The 26,310-nt window shown below is 40.5% G+C and overlaps 1 protein-coding gene across 6 annotated transcripts in view; it reads right to left on the bottom strand.

The window, feature by feature from the left end:
- Positions 1-26,310, bottom strand: part of CBFA2T2 (CBFA2/RUNX1 partner transcriptional co-repressor 2) — a 139,543-nt gene that overhangs the window by 9,901 nt on the left and 103,332 nt on the right. For 3 of the 6 annotated variants that reach the window (XM_086701990.1, XM_086701994.1, XM_086701995.1), the window contains 7 exons: positions 21,043-21,132; positions 16,403-16,584; positions 15,488-15,744; positions 14,630-14,715; positions 12,959-13,154; positions 3,798-3,866; positions 85-275 (listed from right to left, as the gene is read on the bottom strand). In XM_086701990.1, the coding sequence (XP_086558116.1) occupies positions 85-275; positions 3,798-3,866; positions 12,959-13,154; positions 14,630-14,715; positions 15,488-15,744; positions 16,403-16,584; positions 21,043-21,132 (1,071 nt within the window). The remainder of the gene's footprint in view (positions 1-84; positions 276-3,797; positions 3,867-12,958; positions 13,155-14,629; positions 14,716-15,487; positions 15,745-16,402; positions 16,585-21,042; positions 21,133-26,310) is intronic. The other 3 variants (XM_086701993.1, XM_086701991.1, XM_086701996.1) reach the window with 3 other exon arrangements.

Genomic DNA, 26,310 nt, shown 5'->3' with positions numbered 1-26,310 from the left:
CTAGCACTTGAGAAAACCGTGAGCTTGGTCACTGCAGCTGCCCCAGCCCCAGTCCCCAGTCCCCAGGGCTGGCAGAACTCTGACCTCTGTTGACTCTTCTTGCTCATTTATGACGAGGAAGGCGTCCTCTGCGGCCTGCCGTTTGACGTCCGCTATGGTTTGCTCCATCCGAGCTCTCTCTGTTGCAATCACTTCAAAGGCTTTTTGCTCTGCCTCAGCAACCGCTTTCTGTACTTCTGACATGGCCTGAATTTTCACCTTATTCACAGCTTCTTCTAGAAGAAAGTGACAGTAAAATTAACTGGCCGAGAAATCTTTCCCCTCCCACTCCCTATCGCTTGCAAGAAGAGACAGAGCTGAAACGAGAGGACTTTTCCAAAATTACAGAGGGTGTAACATACAACATACTCTTTCACTTTTATTCTTACGCTCACTTGCCTGTTCGTGTATTCATTTGTTGGGTGTGTAGATGGAAGTAGGCACTGTGCCATGGGTTGGGGATACCTAGAGGACTAAGATGGACTCCATATTCTCCTAACTGTGATCAAGTAGAAAAGTGGTCAGCTCTACAAGTGGCAGGGGAGGATCAAGAAAACGTGTCCTGGTTGAGATGGTAAGTGGAAATGAATTTTTGGACAAGTCTCACATCCTATGCTAAGGACTTTGGCCCTTTTTCTAAAGAAAACTTGAACTCCTGAAGGGTTCTATGCAAAGAGAAAAGACTGGAGGCAGAGACAGCCTAGGGAGAGGCTGGGGCAGTAGATATTCAGCTGACAGAAGAGACTGAATTTAGGCGGGAGCAAGTGGCACAGAGGAAGGGATGGGGCAGAATGAGGCAGGTGGCAGCTATGGGTCTGGAGGTGAAGCTGAAGGTGGAGAACGCTAGTGCTATGAAATGCAACGGAGAGTAAGCAAAATGCCAGGTGGAGGCTAGTGAGAAGACTGAAGTGCTCTGGGACGTCCAGACACAAATGTCCAGGAAGCAGTTAGGGTCAGAAGACTGAACTTGGCAGAGAAGCGCAGGCTGAAGATACAGATTTGGGCACGCCAGGAGCCTGGGTTTCCAAAGCCCGGTCCAGTCACCATCGCCTCACTTGGTTCCTGATCACTTCTTCCCATCACTGCCATCCTGCTTGGTCTCCACAGAACGGACACTCCAAATGGCATACTCTTCGCGTTGAGCCTCATCTCTAAGTTCCCCAAGTGAATGACCTCCTTCCCGAGTCCACACAACTGGAAAACCCAGAAGCCTAAGGAAACTCCTTTACTGCTTGGTTCTTTCACATGGCCTAGGCTCAAAGAATCAAAGAATGTTCTAGGCTGCCATCGTAGGCTTCGATCTTATCACTCTACCCTTAAGAAAAAAACCTGGGACGCCTGGGTGGATCAGTAGGTTAAGTATCTGACTTCGGCTCAGGTCATGATCTCACGGTCTGTGAGTTTGAGCCCTGAGTTGGGCTCTGTGCTGACAGCTCAGAGCCTGGAACCTGCTTTGGTTTCTGTGTCTCCCTCTCCTTTTCGCTCTCTGCCCCTCCCCCACTTGTGCATGCTTTCTCTCTTTTTCTCTCTCTGTCTCAAAATAAATAAATGTTAAAAAAAAAAAAGAAAAAAAAAAAGACATTTTTACTGCAAAGGACAAGGGACAATGCTGAACTGACTTGACACTGACCTCTGTGCTTCCTTTACTCCTGGTATCCAGACAGGTCCACTGTGGCCCACCACAGCTACCCATCATAAGCCTCTTCTTAGTTACCAGATATAGGTGTCTTAAGCCAACATAATAATGCCCTGAAGTACCTTTTTTCCTTTCAGGTTAAGGACAATCAATAAGAGTCAGTGTTTGAATAACTACCTTGCTAAAGTCATCTAAGGTCACAGATGACACCACAGCAGAAGAACTCAAATCTAGCTGGTTCAACACCAAATTTTGGCTCTTAACCATAGTTAACCCAACGTTATCTCGCAGGCAGGAAATCACTAGTTATCGAGATCTTGTACATGGTAATCTTTCTACCTTAACAACTACTCTCTTCATTTCCCATAATTCTATCCTACTTCTTGATGATATACATTTCCCTGTTTCCAACTGCAAAGATTTTCCAAGTTCCTAGGTAGTTTTGCAAATTATTTTTAATGGCAAAATAAATTTTGATAACATGCTTTTGAAAGGAAGAATTCAAAAGCATGAAACAGGAATGATTTTAAGAATTTGCATGCACTGGGGTGCCTGGCTCAGGTAGTAGAGCATGCAACTCTTGATCTCAGGGTTGTGAATTCAAGCCCCATACTTACAAATAAAATCTTTAAAGTGCAAGCAAGGGAGAGGGGCAGAGGAAAAGAGAATCTTAGGGAGGTTCCACATTCAGCTTGGAGCCTGATGTGGAGGGCTTGATTCCATGACACCCTGGGATCACGACCTGAGCCAAAACCAAGAGCCGAACACTCAACCGACCTTGCCACCCAGGTGCCCCCATCTTGTACCTTCCTAAGAACAATAATCTATAGTATGTCTATTCTTATTTTCCACAATTTGTTCCTATCTTTTGTCTGTTTGTTTATTACGGTCTTGATGCTTCTAGAAGAGTCTTATGAAGGTCAGGTATTAACTTTTGTGGAAGTAAATTTTATCTGGGGCACCTGGATGGCTTAGTAGGTTAAGCGTCTGACATTGGCTCAGTTTGTGATCTCGCATTTTGTGGGTTCGTGCACTGCGTCAGACTCTGGGCTGAGAGGTCAGAGCCTGGAGACTGCTTCAGATTCTGTGTCTCCCTCTCTCTCTCTCTCAAAAATAAATAAACATAAAAAGAAAATCCTCAATTTAAAAAATGGTACTGGAAAAGGGAGGCTAGAAGGAAAAGGCGGCTCGGGGCACCTGGGTGGCTCAGTTGAGCATCCGACTCTTGCTTTTGGCTCAAGTAATGATCCTAGGGTTGTGGGATCGAGCCCCATGTTGGGCTCCACACTGAGCATGGAGCTTAAGATTCTCTCTCCCCCTCTCTGCCCCTTCTACACTCACATTAATTAATTAATTAATTTTAAAAAAAAGGAGGGGCGCCTGGGTGGCGCAGTCGGTTAAGCGTCCGACTTCAGCCAGGTCACGATCTCGTGGTCCGTGAGTTCGAGCCCCGCATCGGGCTCTGGGCTGATGGCTCAGAGCCTGGAGCCTGTTTCCGATTCTGTGTCTCCCTCTTTCTCTGCCCCTCCCCCGTTCATGCTCTGTCTCTCTCTGTCCCAAAAATAAATAAACGTTGGGAAAAAAAAAAAAAATTAAAAAAAAAAAAAAAAAAAGGAGAGGAAGGCTCATATCTGGACAAGGGCAGGATTAGGGACATGGTGTTAACTGCCCCATCTTATCACAATAGGCAGACCTACCCTCCTCTAGTCTTCTAGAAAATAAGGCCCACCAAGAACAGTCTTGACAAAGTTAGGGACAATGGAGGTGAAAGGAAAAGCAGGGGGCTGTTCCAAGACCAGAATGAACGAAATGTGGTAGTGCGTGGACATAGTGTGTGTAGATTTGAGTGAAAACAGGCAGAAATGAACTGAGCTATATGTTCAGAAATAAGGCATATAAACAGGGAAGGAAAAGTTGGTTACTTAATGCCTTAGGGTGGTGCAGAAGGGTGTGCAAAGGACTTGGACAGACTGTAGGGAGTCATTCCAAATTCTTGACCTGCAAAGTAACGTGAGAGGCAGTCCAGATGTATGGGAAAGCTGGGGAAGGAGAGGCGGGAGCCCCCAAATTTGTGCTCCCAAATTAGTGCGTATATGTGATCTAGAACCAGACAGACACGTACCAGTTTTTTTCCAAAACTCCACAGGTACATATCCTGTTCCTGGCCTACTGTTGAATTCTCGCTGAGAATCTACAGAAGAGATAAATAGCACAGGGTTAGAAGCTGTCTATAAACAACATGTTTTATTTTTATGAAAATTTTTAATGAAAAATAGCGCCTCTCACTCACCACATAGATTCGAAGATACATGTTCACTTAGTGCAAAAATTATTCTGATAAGGGATAAAATCAGATAGTAAAGTATACTTAATATTTAGTTGTAAAACACATACATGCATGCACGTGTGTGCGTGCCTCAAATAGTAACAGTATTCCAATTCAAAGGAGTAAGATTAAAAGTGATTTTCACTTCCTTCTCTTATCTATATGTTCTTATCTTTTCCCTATGAACATGTATGTATTTTTATGATACTCCCTAAAAAATAACTACAGATACTTATACATATGTATGTGTGCATATCATATCCAGCTTAACTTCCCATCATGCACAGGTCTCTCTCAGCGGCTCTGTAGATATGTCAGAGAATATGGCTTTTGTTTCTTGGCAACTCTGAATTTTTACATGTGATTTAAGGCAGTTTCCTTCAGAGTTTCTTAAAATGCTTACAAACAAATAAAAAGCAAGTAGTAAAGAAAATATTCTGATCTGGAACAGTGCATTTCAAATGTAGCCCAAGGAGGTGACCTACACAGTTGCTGTGAAGGACGTAAGGGTGGAGGGTGACTTATATATATGTATATATATATTTTTTATTGTGATTTTTAAGATATAGTGTTTTATAAGAAGTGGTTCCACTGAGTTAAAAAAATTTTTTTAAGGAGTCAATCCCAGAAGACTTCTCCATTTCCTTATGTTTTACTGAGGCTAATATACAATTTTATGCTCTGAATACGCACCAAACCATGATGCAAAGAGGAATCAGGGGACCAGTCAGTTGACAGGGGAGGGTAGCCCGGCATGAAATGTTTGCCAAAGGAGCTTTCTAAAAAGGTTAGTCCTCATGGGAAAGTCTAGGAACTGGCTGTGAGGCAGGAAACTCCCTGGGGTGGGGAAAGGATCTCTCCCATTCCAGGGGCTATCAGCACAAAGAACCTACATCTATATCTCCTACAGAGATAGGAGGGGATAGGGAGGCTTTTTCTAAATCGTGTAAAATACAAATAAAATTACCATTTTCAATATAATTTAGAGACATCCAGTACAATCTTTTAAGTTTATTTATTTTGAGAGAGGGAGAGAGCACAAGAGCGCATACTGGGAGAGAGGGAGAGACAGAATCTCAAGCAGGCTCTAGTGCTGTCAGCACAGAGCCCGATTTGGGGCTCAATCCCACCAACCACGAGATCATGACCTGAGCTGAAACCAAGAGTCAGACGCTTAACCAACTGAGCCACCCGGGTGCCCCATAGTATTTTCACAATGTTGTGCAACCATCCTCACTATCTAGTTTCAGAACATTTCTATCACCACAAGAAGCAATCCCATAAGTTTAAAATACTGATAGGACTAATACTTTTTTGTGACACTGAGGTCTCTAGAAGAGCTACCAGCACTGTCAATAAAATACAAATGGAAGGGCTCTCTTCAACACAGGTGAGGTGCCTGTTTCATGCAGCCATTTGTCACATACCTAGAAACTCAAGGATGAGATTCATGAAATAAATACAGGGAAAAATTTAGGATCAGAAGAATCAAAGTGGCACAAGCTAGAGAAGGCAGTGGGTCATTTTCAACAGAATCTTCAATAAGGAAAATCAGTGAGAAAAAAGGTCTGAGTATATAGACAAGCTGCCGTTGGTATTAAATAACAGAAGAAACACTTGTTTACTTGTGGGGCTATGGGGGAAGTCTTGACCAACCAAAAGAAAAGCCACTTCACTTCAGTTAGCAATATGCCTTGGTCATATCCTTTATATCTGCCTGGTCCCAGCATTTTATTTCTCTAACAGATGAAAAAGGTGAGATGCACTTGACCCTAAAGGAACTTCTCAGCTTACTCAGGACATAGCTGGAAACTAGGGACATTTTCATGACATTTCCAGAAGCCAGAGTAACTGTTTTTATATCTCTAACCCAGAAAGGAACAGAAATCAGTATTTTCAGCTGGTTCACTAAAAAAAGTAGAGTGTCAGAGGCACCTGGGTACCTCAGTCGCTTAAGTGTCTGACCCTTGATTTCAGCTCAGGTTATGATCTCACAGTTGGTGAGTCTGAGCCCCATGTTGGGCTCCATGCTGACAGCATGGAGCCTGCTTGAGATTCTTTCTCTATCCCTCCCCTACTCATGCTCTTTTTCTTTCTCTCTCTCAAAAAAAATAAATATGGGGGCGCCTGGGTGGCTCACTCTGTTAAGTGTCCGACTTCAGCTCAGGTCACGATCTCGCAGTCTGTGAGTTCGAGCCCTGCGTTGGGTTCTGTGCTGACAGCTCAGAGCCTGGAGACTGCTTTGAATTCTGTCTCCCTCTCTCTCTGACCCTCCCCTGCTCACACTCTGTCTCTCTCAGAAATAAATAAACATTAAAAATTAAGAAAATAATAACAAAACAAACATAAAAAATAAAAACCTCTATAGTCTCAAAGGCTATTGTAATCAAAGGCCAGACAGATAATGCAAGTAAATTGGGTCAGAAATGGGCAACTAATGGTATTGTGGTCATGTAGGAGAATGCTCTAGTTCTAAATTTTTTTTCTTAATGTTCATTTATTTTTGAGAAAGACAGAGACAGAATGTGACTGGGTTAGGGGGAGAGAGAGAGGGAGACACAGAATCTGAAGCAGGCTCCAGGCTCCGAGCTGTCATCACAGAGCCCAACGTGTGGCTCAAATTCATGAGCTGTGAGATCGTGACCTTAGCTGAAGTCGTACACTCAACCAAATGAGCCACCCAGGTGCCCCCAGAATGCTCTAGTTCTTAGAAGAAGTAGAACAAAACATTTAAGGCTAGTGTCATGAATATTTGGGGGAGATTGTACCTATCTGCCAATCTATAATGGGGTAAAGCAAATATGGCCAATGTGGAAAATGGCTTAGGTATAGGGCATATATATGAGTGCTCACTTTTAACATTTTTGTGTTTGGGTAACTTCAAAATAAAAAACTGAGAAAAATGTTCTTTTAAGTATATGCATAGAAAATTCTGTATGAACAGACTAATTTGTTAATAAGTGAGCTTATGGGAGCAGGAGAGAAAAACTGGGTGGCGGCAGGATTTTCACAATTTATATGTTCCTGTATTGCTGGACTTTTATACAATGCAATCCATTAAAAAAAACTCATTTTATATATTTTTTTTTTAATTTTTTTTTCAACGTTTTTATTTATTTTTGGGACAGAGAGAGACGGAGCATGAACGGGGGAGGGGCAGAGAGAGAGGGAGACACAGAATCGGAAACAGACTCCAGGCTCTGAGCCATCCGCCCAGAGCCCGACGCGGGGCTCGAACTCATGGACCGCGAGATCGTGACCTGGCTAAAGTCGGACGCTTAACCGACTGCGCCACCCAGGCGCCCCCAAAAAAACTCATTTTAGATAATAAACAAAATATCCAAGAAAATGAAGTGGATCCAGCATTACCAGATATCAAAACACAACCTAATGCCGTACTAATTAAAAGTTTGATATTATATTGGGAAGTGGTATAACATAATGGCTAAGAGTGTGTGCCAGTTCCGGAATGCCAAACTTACAATCCTGACTTAACTATAATATGACCATTTTGGCCAACTTTTTAATTTATTTAAGCCTCAGTTTTGTCATCTGTAAAAGAATATAATAGTTCCTATATCTCAATAGGTAGTTTTGAAAATACACGTGACAGGTTTAGCATGGCTAGAACACAGTATAGAGCCCAGATAAACTATAACTGATAAGTGATATAGTCAGAAAGATTAATAAGGGGATGCTGAGGTGGCTCAGTCAGTTAAGTGTCTGACTCTTGATTTTGGCTCAGGTCATGATCTCACAATTTGAGTTTGAGCCCCTCGTCGGGCTCTGTGCTTACACTGCAGAGCGTGTTTGGGATTCTCTCTATCCACCTCTCCCCCTCTTGTACACACGGCTCTCTCTCTCTCAAATAAATTTTAAGAGAAAGATTAATGAAGAAAACAGACTGAAGTATTTAACAAAATGTAGCGTCAGATAATTACGTCATTTCAATATTTAAAGGATAGGCATCAGTTAATCGATAGGAAAATTTAAACAATTTGGGAAATTTTAAGTGAGCTAATTCCAAACACACAAACGTGCATATAACATAGATGAAATTTGTTGTACCTTGGATAGGGATCAAGGTCAAGTAACAAACTATAAAGGGAAATGATGAATTTGATTCCATAAATATTAGCTATCCTATCGATCAAAACAAACCAAGATGGGGTGGGGGAGAAAACAAAAACAAAACCAAGATCAAATACAAGAATGCCTATATTCACAGCCCATTGATTTTACAGCTGAGAATATAGCCTATGAGAGAAATGCAAGATGTTTGAAAATCCTTACATATGAAAAATTGTAAATATTGGATTACACACTGAAAAACAAAAATAAAACAAGGAAACAATATGTAATGTTCAACAACAAAAACGGCATAAGGAAATTATGAGGTACATACATGTTAGAATACTGTTTAGTCATTAAAATTATGTTTATAAAATCTTTAATGAAGTGAGAACATGCTTAATATGAACTTATGTTTTCAAGGAAATAATACAAAGTTGTAATAGGATTCTCAGATACATTTCAAAATTCTTCAGTGTGGGATGATGAGCCAATAAATTCTTCGTAAGTTCCTGTATTTTCTACAATGAGCCATGTAGTTTCAACTAAAAAATGATACTTACTCTGAAAGACTGTTCTGGGAATTAAATGGTAACATACATAAAGTAATGGTTCCTAATTCTGGGAGCCCTGGTCCCACTTTAGTCCAATTAAATCAGAATCTTGAGGTGGGGCCAGGGCATCAGGAATTTTTTCCAAAAGTCCCCAGGTGGGATCTAATGGGCACTGAGGGTTAACCATTAAAGAAAAGTGCCTGACTTAGAAGCTGGTGCTCATGGTTAAGGTTTTCCAAACCACAGCAGGAGCACTACCTCTCTGTCAGTCAGATACATTTTCTGTTGTACAAAGGTAAAGTGTCTTTATTTAGCTGATTCTTCCAGTATTGCTACATCCTGATTTTTCAGTTGTGGGCATTACAGATTGACCAGACATTTCACTCTCTTTTAACCCCCACCGCCACTCCATCACAATTCCTTCCTCTTCTATTCCCCGCAACAGAGATCTACTCAAATTCTGTTATACCCGTAGTCAACATTTACGATACTTAATGTAAATACTAATCACAGCTGGGTCATGTGGTTCAGGTTCTATGAATCTTTATATCTTCCTGAACAAGTTTTTATTTTTTTTAAGAGTTAATAATTGAGGGGCGCCTGGGTGGCTCAGTTCATGATATCGTGGTTTGTGGGTTTGAGCCCTGCATCAGGCTCTGTGCTGAGAGCTTGGAGCCCGGAGCCTGCTTCAGATTCTGTATCTCCCTGTCTCTCTCTGCCCCTCTCCTGCTCATGCTCCAACTCTCTCTCAAAAATAAACAAACATTAAAAAAAAGGTAATAATTGTCTTATTTAGTCATATGCTAAGTTTCCCATGTAATTGTTTCTAATTCAATCTCACCTTCTCTTTCTATTGTGTAGACATTTTATAAATTTCATTTTCTAGAAGAAATCTCCAGCAAGCTTTTGGCCGATTCCAGCCTCAACTGCTTTGTAGGCTTGCTGTACCCTGTTGCTCGGGACCCTCCCTCACTAGCCTAGGGATTGCCTTCTGTCCTCCTTCTCAGGTCGGATCTAGTGTAATCAATTCCATGTCTTCCACTTCCTGGTTTACTTCCCTGTGTTAGGGCATAGCCTGCTCAACTGTGGTAGACACCCCGATAAAGGGTAGATAGGAGGTGCATTTTTTGAAAAATTGTGGGTTGTCACACATTTAACTGTTTTGGTCTAGCACAGAAGTCTACGTTAAAATAACTTCAGAGTCATCTTCGAACATTCTATGATAATAACTGATGCTTGTTTTTTCCAGTGTTGTTTATTTGGCAGACTGGTTCAAGCCGGAGTACTGCCTTTCAGTTCTAGATACTTTTTTTGAATTATTTCAGTAACTACTTTATCTTCACTTTCTGTTCACAATTTCTGGAACTCATCTGATTTGGATTAGATGACTAACAAGTTCATAAAAATATTAATGCATGATTTGGTGAAAAATGATAAAGTGAATACTATAAACCTACAGGTCAAGAAAGACAATTCCAGCAACCCCAAATCCCTAAGAGGTGAGTAGTGGTAAACCACAGTCCTTTTTAAATGATACTAGCCAGACCTACAATCCTGTCCTCAGAAGAGCCAGTGGTAGAGATGATGAGCGCTCACTCTATACTCCCCATCACCTACATACAGCCTCCACCTCACACCCCCAGAGAAAACCATTCTCTTGAACTCTGTGACAATGATTTTCTGATTTTTCCCTATGCTTTTCCTAACTATTTATGCATCCTTAAATAAGATACCAAAATGCATCCCTTATCGTCTGAACCAAATCTATCTCTGAATATATTGTGACTCACCAATGTTCAGATAGAGGGAACCTATATTATTTTCAATGGGAAAAGTAATAATGCTATCCAGTCTCCAATCAATTTCTCTCCAAATCACCAAAACACTTAAATCCTAAGCAAATAATCCACCAGGGATTTCTACAACACCCTAAGCATTTAAAACACGAATTATTAAAACAAACAAAAAACTCAAAACAAACCCACAAACCACAAATTGTCTAATTATTTAAAAGTCATAGGTATGTCTGTATAATATGCCCAAGAGTACTGCCCAGTGTGGAACAGTGTTGCTCTAAATGCTAGTCTATAAACCTTTATGGTCCATAAAGAGATATGCATAAGCACCATGTCTCTAAGCACACTGCGTAACGTAGAGGACTTCTCTCAAAGTCAGCAACCGTGCCCAGCATGTGCTGTGGCAAGCTCCTGAGGTCATCATGGTCCAGTAACAATTCATTTTTGGAATGGTTTTGGTCCACATTTTGAATAGCAGGATTATTCAAGATATGAATTATGCTTTCTCTCTACACTGTAACAAATGTGCTATGAGAGAAATAAACAGTGAAATAAAAATATGAAATACGTATACTATGCATAAATGCACATACTGAAAGATATTATTTAAGTCAGCCAGACTGACCGCGGCCTGAAACACCAGAGAGAAGGAAACTGGGACCCATGGAGAGCTAAACCTACAGTGACAAAATAATTTCACACCCCAACTGTCCGCATGTTTGAGAGTGAGGGATGTGCTAGTAATAATCAGGACCGGAGAACTGAAATAAACTGGGGCTGTCCCAGGCAAATTAGAACATGCAGTCACTCAAGCTAAACCCTCAAGCAAGGCGTGAAAAAGATGAGTAAGGGGTGTCTGGGTGGCTCAGTCAGTTGAGCATCCAACTTTAGCTCAGGTCATGATCTCATGGTTCGTGAGTTTGAGCCCTACATTGCATTTGTTGTTGTCAGTGCACAGCCCACTTCAGATCCTCTGTCCCCCCCTCTCTCTGTCCCTCCCCCACTCGTGCACACACTCGTGTGCTCTAAGGAAAAGAAAGAAAAAAAAAGGATGAGTAGAGAGTAATGCAAAACAATGTTTAAATGGCCCAGCAAGACCTGCCATCTGGCTGGAAAAGAACCGCCTCAGGACCACAGTTCACTCTGCACTGGATGCCTCCTAGCTAAACACATGCAGACTGACTGGTGGAAGGTTTGTGATTTGGATGGTGAACTTCGGATGTTTCTATAAATTGTTACAGGAGCTATTCATGAAGGTTCAGATGGTGAGGGATACCTGAGGATGAGCCCTGAAGTTGTTTGTATGTATGTACTGATTGATGGATGGATTGATTGTAATCTCTATACCCAACATGAGGTTCAAATTCATGACCTGAGATCAAGAGAGTCACATGCTCTTCTAAGCCAGTCAGGTGTCCTGAGCTCTGAAGTCTTTATGAAAGTAATCACAGTGTAGCTACAAGTATTCTTTGATGTCTTGCTGTGATATTCCACACAACATTGCTAATCAATGGTTGCCCTAAGAGTCATCTCGGTGGGAGTGGGATCCTTTGGTTACCAATGTCTTTGCCCCATTTTTGCTCAAGTCTTTTGTATTTATTATTTAAAAAAATGTTTACGTATTTATTCTGTGAGAGAGAGAGAGAGAGAGAGAGAGAGAGCAGGAGAGGTGCAGAGAGAGAGGGAGAGAATCCTAAGCAGGATCCATGCTGTCAGTGCAGAGCCAGATGCGGGGCTCGAACCCACAAACTGAGATTATGACCTGAGCTGAAACCAAGAGTCAGATGCTTAAACCGACGGAGCCATCCAGGAGCCCCTTGAAGCCTTTTTTAGACTAACAGCTGTCTTCTGTGGAACATGCTAGGTCTGTCATGATAAGTGATTCATTTTCCGTGATAAGAAGAGGGAGCTTGAAGTGGGTAGTTGGGGGAAAGTCTGATCACAGATAGCCCCTCGTTTGTCTGTGTCTTTGGATAGGGCACTTTTTCAGTTACTAGATAATTGTGATGGAACATTTTTGGGGAAACGGCTGTGGTGTCCTAGATGTACCCTGGACTGACAGAACAGTTGTTCTTACCTCTGCTGCTTCAGGTTGAGAAAAGACAAGATGGGCTAACCCAGCTTGGTATAGTAAAGGTATGGTAAAACTTTTCTAAAGGCCTCCAGACAGAGGTTGATAAATGGTGTCTTCCTGGATGGGGAGTGGGAAACAGAGGAGGGAAGGTGAGGTAAACATTTTTAGATTTTCAGGGCTACCGTTGAGGAGTAAATGTGATGTATGTGAGTACCTGGGACACTCAACGAGGCTGACTTTAACAACCACTCTTTGATCACCACCCAGCACATATAGAGGGAGTTAAAAACAGAACAAAATGACAAATATTCCCATTATCCATGTGAAAGACAGTATTTCTTGAACATTCCAGGTACTGAGTCCTTGACATATTTTATCATTCTCTTCACAATCACCTGAGTCTTTCTAACTCCACCATCTAGCACCGTCTTTCTGCCATCTTACGTGAGACCCTCCCCTTACCATTGCTGAGAGAATCTGCACTCCCAGGACTGTGCTGCCTAGAGACCAACTCGCTCCCTGTCTTCCTCATCTCTGTGTTTTCGTTATATCGTCTTTTCCAGTAATTGAGTTCTTCACGATCAGATTCCTGACAGCGCCGCAGGACTGCCATGGAGCGCCTTGTCTTCTCTACCATTTCCATAATGCAGTTCAGAGCCTAAGCCAGAGAGGAAGTCAGAGATAAGATTAGGACTTTGAAACAACCAATACTGAAATTTAAGGATAGGTAACATGTAAAGAAGGAAGGTTTAAGTATCTTACAGATCAGCAATATCAAGTCAACACATGAAAGCCATTCTTAACAACTTCTTTTTAAATATGTAGATGCAAATAATTTTTTTTGGATTTCAAAATAATCCTTCCTGGGGCGCCTGGGTGGCTCAGTCGGTTAAGCGTCTGACTCCGGCTCAGGTCGTGATCTCGTGGTCTGTGAGTTCGAGCCCCGCATCGGGCTCTGTACTGACAGCTCAGAGCCTGGAGCCTGTTTCAGATTCTGTGTCTCCCTCTCTCTGACCCTCCCCCGTTCATGCTCTGTCTCTGTCTCAAAAATAAATAAACATTAAAAACAAATTTAAAAAAAACAACAACAAAATAATCCTTTTTGGATTCTTCCAGGTTGAATCTCAGCCAGAATCTCACCATAATACAGTCCTTTAAACACTATGTATGGTGAAACCACATTATATCTCTGCCTAAACACATCAGGTTATCTGATAAGCTGGAGATTTGCCTAAGAATGCAATCAGAGAAATAATATTCAGAGACAATTTCACTCAAGTAGGAAAAACTATTGTATGTATATTTCAAGCAGGTACATCTTTTCTTCCCTTTTAGGACACGAATTCTCATTTGTTTTTAAGAAGCACCATTTATTTAGCATTTCCTATATATTAGATCCTATGTAAGCACCTTACATATTAGAACAACCCTACGAATTCAAATAATACAGTATTCTTGAGGTGCCTGGGTGACTCAGTTGGTTGAACGTCTGACTCTCGATTTCAGCTGAGGTCATGATCTCATGGATCGTGGGATGGAACCCTGCACTGGGCTCTGCACTGACAGTGTGGAGCCTGCTTGGGAATCTCTCTCTCTCTCTCTCTCTCTCTCTCAAAACAAATAAACATTAAACAACAACAACAACAGTATTCTTTATTTTTTAAGATACAGAAATTAAGGCTAGAAATGGTAAAACAACTCATCCATCATACAAAGTAGGAAGTAGCAAAGCTGAGACCTGAACTCCCAAACTTCTGCTTTTAACCCTTATACTATATGACTTAACTTGGTTATATCCTGAAGTGATTAACCCACCAAAAAGATTTGAGAGTTACTCTTAGCTCTTTAGCTACGGGAGTAGTAGATAAAACAAGTTTTCAATTTTATTTTATTATTGTTTTTTAAGTAAGCTCTAGGCCCAACATGGGGCTTGAAGGGCTTGAACTCATGACCCTGAGATCAAGAGTGGAACATTATACTGACTGAGTCAACCAGGTGCCCTGATAAATCAAGTTTTTATGGCAAAGACACTGTGGCTCTGGTTAAATTCACTTCAGGCATATATACTCTATTATTATTATCGGTAATAAGAATTAAATGTAATAGGAAAATTATACACTGTAAGATCCTTACATGATCAAGATGTTTCCATTCATCAGCCCATTCCCTTTCTGTCAAACGGTGGTCTACCAACTCATCTTGATAGCCTCCATTTAGACCTAGTAGAAATTAGAGATTAGATGTGAAGATAGAAGGAAGAATATAATATACAGAATTCCACCAAGTAAATACAGAACACATCCATGCCACCTATGAGCACTCTACCAGGGCAACGATTCACAAGGGAGTGTGGAACCCACAAAATGACATAAAACCAACAAAAAGCTACGCTCAGTAGGTTAAGCGTCCGACTTTGGCTCAGGTCATGATCTCATGGTTTGTGGGATGGAGCCCCATGTCAGGCTCTGGGCTGACAGGGTGGAGCCTGCTTATGATTCTCTCTCTGTCTCTCCCCCGCTTGCACTCTCTCTCTCAAAATGGATAAGTTAAAAAAGATAATAAAAACACTTTACTCTGAAATAAATCCAGACTTAGAGAAACACTGCAAGAATAGTAAAAGAATTCTCATATATCCTTCACCCAGTTTCCAAAATGTTAATATTTTAGTTGATTTGTTTCACCATTCTCTAGTTTTCTGCACCATTTAAGGAAAAGTGGTATCTCCTTATCCTTAAATATTTCACTGTGTATTTCCTAAAATTTACCGAGTCCCACTTCTATAATATAAGAATAACAGTAACAAAGTATGAAGGGAGATCAATTTCAAATGAAATAAATACAACTCTAACATTCCTTTTTATGTATAATATTGTTTTATCTATCAGTGGAAAAAAGCGATGATTGTATTATTTTGCTTTATAACTGAGTAGGAAAGAAACGCAAAGATTCAATCTGAATTTCAACCATTACCATGCTGCTCATGTCACTTACTAAGATTGTGGTGTCTATCACGAACTTCTCGATGTTCTAGCATCTTATTGGGCTCACGATACAGGTGTGAAGTTGCAATATCTTCTAACGTGTAGTGCTGAAGAGGTGGAGGAGTAGGATGGAACTGGCCCCCAGGATTCATGAGGGGCACAGTGAGGGCAGGACTGTGCCGGGGAGCAGGGCTGATGGTGCACACTCTCTTGGCAGGAGGCTCGGGAGGAATTGTAGTATCTCTTTCAAAACCGCTCTCTTCCCTCCTTTAGAAGAACCGGAAGTACATATCTTAGCCCATACACAAGTGTTCATACAAACATGTCCTGAGTACCTACTCTGTGTTATGTATTGTGTTATGTACTTTCCCAAACAGGAAGATAAGGAAAGGTCTGACGTGAGGCATGAACCGAAATGTCTCCAGAGGCCAGGCAGAAAACAAATTTTTCAACACTGTTAAAATATTGCTTCCTTGACTAATACTTTCACTCATACTGAAATTTCCAGAATAAATTAACACAATTTCAATCTTCAAAGTAAAGGTGACTCATTACCAAGTAACAATTAGTAATTGTTATACTTATTATTAGACTTCACACATCAGAAAAAATGCTTTGGACAAATTCTATTTCTGATGGTTCTGGAGCAGTGCACCCATAGAATGCCCTAGAGCAGAATCTCTCACCAGGGGTATACAGAGTCATCTGAAGAATTTCTGAAAAATATTTGTATCTGGGAGCCACACCTATAGATTTGAGAAACATTCTGGTCTCTGATATTGGGACAGCGCAAAGCCAATCTTAGAAATTCTGAGTCCATACCTATGTATAACCACAGTAATTAAATTCTCTTTCTTTCACAAGCAAAGAGGAAGCTTAGAGTAATTCCAGAAAAGCAAGGACAACAAAGCACTTCTCTGCTCACCTCTCCGGACTGGGCCTCTTTCCGTTTCCATGCACTTCCATGAGCAGCTCAGAAGAGTCAGCAGGTGACGCAATACTTGTGTTGAGCAGAAGGTGTTCGTGTTGAGCCAGGTATTGGGACGGGGTCTGCTTGGCGGCTCGAGCACAGTGCAGCAGTTCTCGCTGCAGCAGGGGCAGATTGGCCTTGAAAAAAAGAGGCAGGGGCTGGAAGGCAGTTTTCCAGGTGTTGGGCCCCACACAACAGAGCTCAGCACCTCAAAAGACTTTCACAAACATGACGACACAAGACAAAAGCCCTTCTCATCAGCCTGATTTTTATATGCCTCTCTAAGAGTAAAGTGACATCTAAAATACTGAACTTGAATTACTGGCTACCTTGTCTCTTGCCCCCACAAGGTATAAATCCCCTCAACGGGAAGCCTGTGCTTTATTTACCTTTGTGGCCTAGTGTAGAGTCAAAGCTCAGTGAAGGTGTTGAATGTAAGAAGTTAAAACTTTATACATTTTTTGGGGCATCTGTCTGGCTCAGTGGGTGGAGCATACGACTTTTGATATCAGGGTTGTGAGTTCAAACCCCACGCTGGGTGTGGAGTCTACTTAAAACTAAAAAAAAAAAAAAAAATTTTTTTTTTTAATTTATACATTTTTCAAGACTTTGGCCAGTTAGAGAATTAGTACCATCTACACAGGGGTAGAAGAAATTCACTCTTTCCTCTATGATTATCAGTAAGTCGTGGATTCTCTCTGTCAAATTCCAACTCGTCTCTGACAGGACTGCTCAACATTTTTTTTTTTGTGTTCTCTATGACAGCTGTCACGGAATTCTGGAAGTGGTAATTACTTTGGCTTGGTAGGAACATGGGGTTTCGAAGAAAGTATCAGGAGTGATGTAAATGATAGCAACAAGCCTTAGACTAAGCTCAGATGACACACAGGTAACCCAGGGGCAAAACCGATTTCTTATTGTGGCACCCTAGCTGGATCTATTTCCTTATTATTATTATTTTTTTTATGTTTATTTATTTTTGAGAGAGCACAACCAGGGGAGGAGCAGAGAGAGAGAGAGAGAGAGAGAAAGAGAGAGAGATACAGGATCCAAAGTGGGTTCTACGCCGACAGCAGTGACCCGATGCGGGGCTCGATCTCACGAACCACGAGATCATGACCTGGGCTGAAGTCAGACGCCCAACTGACTGAGCCACCCAGGGGTCTCTTTTTCCTTATTTTGTAAAAGGATAATTAACTATGTACTTATTATATTTCCTTCTCAAAATTAGAAATCTTTAATGGGGACGAATCATAAAACAAACCGTATATATCTCTAAACTTCATTCTTCATATGTAAAATGTACTTTTCCTATATTCCTTTTATTAAAAGAAAATAAAGAATTATACTTTTCTTCCCAAATTTAAGAACAATTCAGACTGAGCACATAAAAGATGTCTTTATCTCAAGGGAAACAGATGAACAAGTAAATGGAGAGTTTTAATAGATGTGGGTAGTCACCCCTTTACCAAGGGTTAATTTAGCAGGCACCATAATTAGTGACTCTCTTAAAGCAGAAATAAATTGAGAAAACCCAAACGTTAGCCAAAAAACTGCCATAACGACCTATCTCATGCTGTTTTCCAAAACAACAGAGTTAAGAATAGGGAATGTGACAATATAAAATACTTTTTAAGTCTGTTCTATAGCCTCCATCTTATAACAACTGTTAAAAAAAAAAATCTTAACTGAAAAAAATACTGTGTAAAATATCTTTTACATCTGTGACATGTGCCCTTTGATGAATTTTTTTTTTAATGCTAATTATTTCCTATTAACACAAATTTCACAAATCTTGGTTCCGGAGTCTTAGGGGGAAATAATTGTCTGTTGGCTCTGACATACAGCAAAGAGACCAAGATAGAAGCAGCACAGCTGTTTCGGGGCTACAAAGGCACCACAGACTGAGGCAAAGCTTCAATGCTATCAAAACAGAGCCACACGCAGCCTGGGCCCCTGACACCTAAGCATTTTCCCATTTGTTTGCTCTACTCTCATTTTAAAAGATTTAAAAAACTGGTAACAATACCTCAATAAGTTGACCCATCTCTCTGATGCTATTATTTTTTTTTTAGGAAGTGAAGGCAGAAATACAGGTAAAAGGGGCATATTTATTTGGCCGGGTGTATTAGACTTTGTGAGTCAAGATGCAAAAGTGAAGATATCATGTGGGTCTCAAACAGTGTATAAAAAAAGTCCAATAACAAACGGAGTATAACTTTTTGTAGTATCAGTCTCCTACTAATGCAAAGAATAGAATGCATTTTGTTGGGGGGCTGGATTGAGGATAACATTTAGCTTAACTGGGGCTCCGAGTCAGTGTTCCCTATTACAAATCGATTATAAACGTGCACCTGTAAAAATTATTCTTCTTGGGGCACCTGGCTGGCTCAGTCAGTAGAGCATTCAACTCTTGATCTCAAGGTGGTGAGTTTGAACCCCACATGGGTGTAGAGTATAAAAACAAACAAACAAACAAATTCTTCTCTCCAGGGCTGTATGAAACCATTTGGTGAGCTGGTCTGGGGGTCACAGATTTCCAAACTATGCTTGGTCTAGAACACCCTGGTATTTGACCCTAGTTTTTCACTGCTGGGGAGCTACTTTATACTTTGGCAAGTTATAGATAAATGATACCAATGCAAAATAATTACTATCTATGGACATGAATAAAATTATGTCCAATAGAGGTTCAAATGACTTCCCTTGTGCTCTCTATAGAAGCCAATTTTACTTCTGGTTGCACATTCGTATCAATAATCCTGACCTATATAAATGTGTCTGTTCTTTGGATTCTCCCCTGAACTGGTTGTAACATGTTATTGATTCCTTCATTAATGAGTTAAAGAAAATCTTTGACACAGGTTCATCTTTTATTGGTACTAGTCAGAATGTTACCTGTTTTGTTGCTCTTTGTTGTTTTTAAAAATTATTGTATAAAAGGGAAAAGGCAGTAACTTTACCATGGGAAAGCATGGTAGATAGACACTGCCTTCACCAAGTGATCAAAGTCAACATCACCAATTAGAAGACAGATTAACATCTACGTCTACAAAGAGAATGCAGTGATACCACTTAACCTGCTCTTGCTGCCTAAGATGCATAACCCGTTCCTCATCATGAGGAAGCTTCAGAAAAATCCAAAGTGATGTACCTTCCATAAAATAACTATCCTGAACTCTTCAAACTGTCAAAGTCATAAAAGTCTGAGAAGCTATTTCAGATTAAAGTGGACTAGAGAAACATGACAACGAAATGCAAGATGTGATCCTGTATCAGATATAAGACCACACAAAAAAGCTTTTCTTTCACTGTAAGAGACATTAGTGGGACATTTGGTGAAACATGAATAAGGGCTGTGGATAATAGTGCTTCATCAATGTTAATTTCTTGATTTGTTAATTATACTAAAAAGTATTGAGATGTATCATGTCTGCAGCTTATTCTTAAATATTTCATTTTTTAAAAAAATTTTATTTATTTTTTAATATTTTTAATGTTTATTTATATTTGAGAGAGAGAGAGAGAGAGTGCGTGAATAGGGGAGGGGCACAAAAAGAGACAGAATCTGAAGTACGCTACAGGCTCTGAGCTGTCAGCACAGAGCCCAACGTGGGGCTCGAACTCACAAGCCTTGAAATCATGATCTGAGCCGAAGTCAGATGTTCGACTGACTGAGCCACCCAGGTGCCCCAAAAGATTTTATTTTTTAAGTAATCTCTATACCCAACGTGGGGGCTCCAACTTGCACACCTGAGATAAAGAGTCATATACATGTTCTATCGACTGAACCAGCCAGGCACCCCTCAGATATATGAGGGAAAAAAATAATTACAAGACAAAATAATAATAGAGATGTGATAAAATGGTAACATGTAGAGAATGTGACTAAAGAGACGGTGGTACAGTATATAGGAAGTTTACTGTACCATATTGCAACTTTTCTAGGAGTATGAAATTATTTTGAAATAAAACACTTTTTTTTAAAGGGCATATTACATATAAATTTAATACTGCCTTACTTCTCAGGTAAGTACAATTCTGAACAACGTCTCTCAAAAGTTATGTTCTAGGGAACATTAATTCCAGAGGACCTAATCAGAAGCTAGACTAACTGGGGTTGGGGAGACAGCAACATTGTCTTTCTGTATGCTCTTCTGTTCTTAGGATAAGTGGGAAGTGCAAGGCCTCTCCTTTGTCTGACAGCCTTCTCAGAAAACACACACACTTCCCCACTGGCCACAAACAAAAGATTTAATGTTCAGTTACTTTCTCTGCTAAAAGCCCAGCCTCCAAACCGTCCACACACTCACCTTCAGCCCACTCACCTCCTGCTCCCCACCTGCTATTATGTGTTATCAGCAGTATCTGCATGTGGACCACAACTCAAGGCTTCTGTAATTCCCATCCTACCAAGTGTGAATAAGGCACATCTGCAAGACCACACTCCCATTCCTCTTAGCAGACTCAAATAAAAGAAAGATATGAAAATGTGTGGCAAGCTACCCTGGCTTAGATCACAGAACAGGGATCAGCAGCAGGAACACTTGAGGAAATGCTGAAGATAAATTACATTCAGTAATTATAAAAATTACCTTGAGGAATGGAATCACAAAAGGACGAAGAGGAAAGTTTGTAGCCTCTTGGAGCTTGCAATGGAATTCTTCAATTGTTACTGTTGAGTTCTGAAAAGACAAATAACACTGTCAATTTCTAAAACTGGATACTGTCTCCCCAATACACATCTAATAATGCTAACTCTTTTTAAATCAAGGAAAAGGATAATCCCAAGAACACCACTGTAAACTCAGATCCCTCTCAAAGGTTAAACAAATTGTTTCCTTTATGAATAAAGTGTGGCCTCATTGATTTTCTTTTCTTTAATACCCTAAACCTAAACTGTCCTCTGTACTCAGCTACCGCTTTCCTCAGCATTTGTGAAGAAGGCACTCAGGCCTCTCGTATCAAGGAGCTCATGGCAAGCCACCTTGGGTACCGGAAACCAAACCTACAACGTTCCCAGATGGAACAATCCTGAATGAGTCCAGGATATCAACTTCTGAAGTTCACTTCTTCATAGATCGTGCCCTCCTCCTAGCATCAGTTCCCCAAATATTCTAAAGAAATTTAAAAACAAACGAAAAAACCAAGGCAAAACAATCAGTGCCTTCTACCTTCAAGTGGTCTGCCTGCATATGAGAGAACCTGGAAACAGGCACACGCCCACTGGGAAGGTTGCAGTTATTTCCCGTAAGGTTATTAGCACTTTCCATGTATTTTTTCAAAAGTCTAGCTTTAAATAGGGTTCTTAGCTCCTCTGCTCAGGTGAATGTACAAATAAAAATATTTTCCTCAAAGTTCACAAAATAGTTTTATTCAATTCCCTAAAACATAGTATAATACCAAGTTAAAGAACAAAACTGGGCATTATTCTTGCTTCCCTGAGAGAACAAGTACCACTTCTAGGGATTTTATTTTATAAAATCATCAATGGTTCAAAGCTGTAACAAGTACCATACAGATTATTTATCAACACAATACTGCTTCTTGACAATAAGGAACAGAAAACATTAAGGTCCACTACCAGGAAGTTGCATTAAAAATGATGGTACAGAAGGGGCACCTGGGTGGCTCAGTCAGTTAAGTATCCGACTTCAGCTCAGGTCATGATCTCATGGCTCATGAGTTTAAGCCCCACATGGGGCTCCCTGCTGACAGCTCAGAGCCGGAGCCTGCTTTGGATTCTGGGCTCCCTCTCTCTCTGCCCTCCCCCACTCACACCTGCCTCTCTCTCTCTCTCAAAAAAATAAATACACAAATATTAAAATATTCAAAAAGAATGATAGTACATAGGGCGCCTGGGTGGCTCAGTCAGTTAAGTATATCTGACTTCGGCTCAGGTAATGATCTCACGGTTTGTGGGTACAAGCCCCGCGTTGGGCTCTGTGCTGACAGCTCGGAGCCTGGAGCCTGCTTCAGATTCTGTGACTCCCTCTCTCTGTCCCTACCCTGCTCACACTCTGTTTCTCTCTCTCTCTCTCTCTCTCAAAAATAAAATTAAAAAAAAAATTTTTTAGAGGAAGAAAAATTAATTAAAAAAAAAAAGAATGATGGTACAGTCATACATCAGAACACTAAGGGAACAGGAAAGACTATATGCATTAATAAGGAAAGGTGTTTACAATATACTGTGAAATGAAAAACCAGAAAAAGAGCAGCATGCTTTCCTATAAGCCATTTATGGAAATTACACACACACACTTATATAGTATCTTACGTGCCTAAAAAGACAGGTACAACAGCACTTATTTCTGGATATGAAATTATGTTGGATTTTCCAAATATATCACACTAATATTTGGTAAAAATTAAAAATATTTCCTTTTAGAGAAAAGAGTATATCAAATTAAACGATGTTAAAGTATTTGAAGCTTATCTCATTTCACATAAATACTTTTTTTTAAAGAATTTACTTTCTTTTATTTTTTAAGTTTTTACGAGAGTGTGAACAGGGGAGGGGCATAGAGAGAGGGAGACAGAGGATCCCAGGGAGACTCAATGCTGTCAGTGCAGAGCCTGACATGGGGCTCCCTCGCACAAACTGCGAGATCATAATCTGAGCTGAAACCAAATGTCACTTAACCGACTGAGCCACCCAGGCGCCCCAGTGACAGTTTTATTGATCTCTCACCAATCTTGATATCTTATTTGCTAGGTTAGAATGTTCAGGATCATGCTGAATAGAAGAAACATTCTTTTGTTTTTTAGAAAAGACATTCTCATCTGATTCCTAGTATTAGAGGGAAGGCATTCAAAATTTCGCAAGCATGAGGCTTGCTGTAGGTTTTTTGTAAGATAACAACTATCATCAGATTAAGAAAGTTCCTGCTCTAATTGTTTTGCCAAGTGTTTTTTTTTAAATAATGAATGGAAAGGTGCTTGGGTAGCTCAGTAGGTTAAGCGTCTGACTTTGGTCAGGTCATGATCTCCCCATCTGTGGGTTGGAGCCCCATGTCGGGTTCTGTGCTGAGAGCTCAGAGCCTGAAGCCTACTTTGGATTCTGTGTCTCCTTCTCTTTCTCTGCCCCTCCGCCACTCGCGCTCTCTCTCTCAAAAATAAACATTAAAAAAGTTTTTAAAATAAAATAAAATAATGGATGTTAAATTCAAGTAACACTTCTTTTTCTGCATCTTCTCCAAATAAATTCATAGTTTCAATACCAATTGCTATAGACTGAATTTTTGTGCCACTCAGAATTCCTATGTTGAAACCTAATTCCCAATGAGTTGGTATTTAGATGTGGAGCCTTTGGGAGATGATTAGAGGTCATGAAGGCAGAGCTCTTAGGAACAGCATTAGTGCCCTTGTAAAAGAGACCTCAAGAGATCTCCCTTGTCTCTTCGGCATTGTGAAGACACAGTAAGAAGACAGCTATATAGGAACAAGGAAGTAGGCTCTCACAGAATACAAAATCTACTGGCACCACTTACCAGCTTCCAGAACTGTGAGATAAATGACTGTTGTTTATAAATCACCCAGTCATTGGTATTCTGTTGTAACAGCCTGAACAGACCGATTCAGGACACGGATTTTAATAAAATTCCCATTATATCAGAGTATAAATTAGTATAATATGTAGGAAAACCAATGGCCTCACATATTAAATTTTTTTTTTCAACGTTTTTTATTTATTTTTGGGACAGAGCAAGACAGAGCATGAACGGGGGAGGGGCAGAGAGAGAGGGAGACACAGAATCGGAAACAGGCTCCAGGCTCCGAGCCATCAGCCCAGAGCCTGACGCGGGGCTCGAACTCACGGACCGTGAGATCGTGACCTGGCTGAAGTCGGATGCTTAACCGACTGCGCCACCCAGGCGTCCCATATTAAATTGGTATATATGCATACCTTATGAAATCCCAATTCCACTGTTAAATGCAATGCTTGCACATGTGTACCATGTAAAAGAATGCTTACAGCAACATTATCTGCAATGGCTCCTATACAGAAAAGAGTTAATATAGCAGGTTTAAAACTGATAACCTTATTAAAGAGCACTTACAAGGTTGGGCCATTGGCTGGCACCTATGAATTTGGCTGATGAACAGTTTCCCATAAAGATATAAAACTTTCCCTAACCGAAAAGGTAGAAACACCCCAGTGTACATCAATAGATGAATGCAAAAGATGAAGCCTACTTCAGATTCTGTGTCTCCTTCTCTCTCTCTGCCCCTCTGCCACTCGCGCTCTGCCTCTCTCTCAAAAATAAACATCAAAAATTTTTAAAAATTAAATAAAATAATGGATGTTAAATTCAAGTAACACTTCTTTCTCTGCATCTTCTCCAAATAAATTCATAGTTTCAATTCCAATTGCTGATGAAATACCAATTTCATCAAAAGATGAAAGCAAAATGTGGTATATACATGCAATGGAATCTTTTCAGCCAAAAAAAGTAGAAAAATATGATAAATACTATAACAGGGATGAACCTTGAGGATAATTACACTAGGCAAAATAAGCAACAGAAAGACAAATACTGTATGATTCTACTTATATGAGGTAGCTAGAGTAGTCAAGTAGACTGGTGGTTGATAGGAACTGAAGGGTAAGTAAGGGATGGGGAGTTATTGTTTAATGGCACAAAGTTTCAGTTTTGCATGATTTAAAGAGTTCCTGAGGTGGATAGTGGTGATGGTTGCACAACAATACACTTAAATCATTGAATTACACACTTAAAACTGGGTAAGTTGGTTGTTATGTGTATTTTTACCACCTACTGATGATTATCATTAGGAAAAAAAAAATTAACCTGAGAATGGCCATTTAAAGGACACAACTGGTTACATGTACATACAAATACTTCTTCAGCTATAAAAAAAATTTTGACGGGGCGCCTGGGTGACTCAGTTGCTTAAGTGCCCAATTTCAGCTCAGGTCATGATCTCACAGTCTAGGAGTTCAAGCCCCACATCGGGCTCTGTGCTGACAGCTTAGAGCCTGGAGCCTACTTCAGATTCTGTGTCCCTCCCTCGCTCTGCCGCTCACCTGCTCCTGCTCTGTCTCTCTCTCTCTTAAGAATAAATAAGACATTGGGGCGCCTGGGTGGCGCAGTCGGTTAAGCGTCCGACTTCAGCCAGGTCACGATCTCGCGGTCCGTGAGCTCGAGCCCCGCGTCGGGCTCTGGGCTGATGGCTCAGAGCCTGGAGCCTGTTTCCGATTCTGTGTCTCCCTCTCTCTCTGCCCCTCCCCCGTTCATGCTCTGTCTCTCTCTGTCCCAAAAATAAACGTTGAAAAAAAAAAAAAAAGAATAAATAAGACATTAAAAAAAAAAACGAAGTTTAAAAAAAATGGATTTCTTTTCTGTTTTTTTGTTTTTTTTTGCAAATGAGGGCTATCATTTTTTCTTTTACTCTTGAAATTATCTTCAACCTTAGACTCCACTTAAAGCTGGGGCGCCTGTGTGACTCAGTCAGTAAAGCATCTAACTCTTGATCTCGGCCCAGGTCACGATCTCACAGTTTGAGAGTTTGGGCCCCACATCGGGCTCTGCACAGATGGTGCAGAGCCTACTTGGGATTCTGTCTCTCCCTCTCTCTCTGCCCCTCACCTGCCTGTGCTCTCTCTCTCTCAAAATAAATAAATAAACTTAAAAATATATATACACAGAGTTGTGCCTAAATCTGTTGCTAGAATTGGTATGACATTCTGATGTCTGCTTTGCTTACAATTATGTTCAAACTCATTTTGACATTTAAAGCCCAATTTTATTACTCTAGATCTAGTAGCATAAAATTTGACCAAAAACATTTTTCCCCTAAAAACAAAAATAAAAAAAACCTTTCTAACTGATAAGGGTGGCTCA

The sequence above is a fragment of the Puma concolor genome, chromosome A3, assembly GCF_028749965.1.
Source record: "Puma concolor isolate L17-30 chromosome A3, mPumCon1.1.hap2, whole genome shotgun sequence".
Classification (NCBI taxonomy): Eukaryota; Metazoa; Chordata; class Mammalia; order Carnivora; family Felidae; genus Puma; species Puma concolor.
The sequence above is the reverse complement of the archived record's forward strand: the minus strand, read 5'-3'. Positions and strand labels throughout refer to the sequence as shown.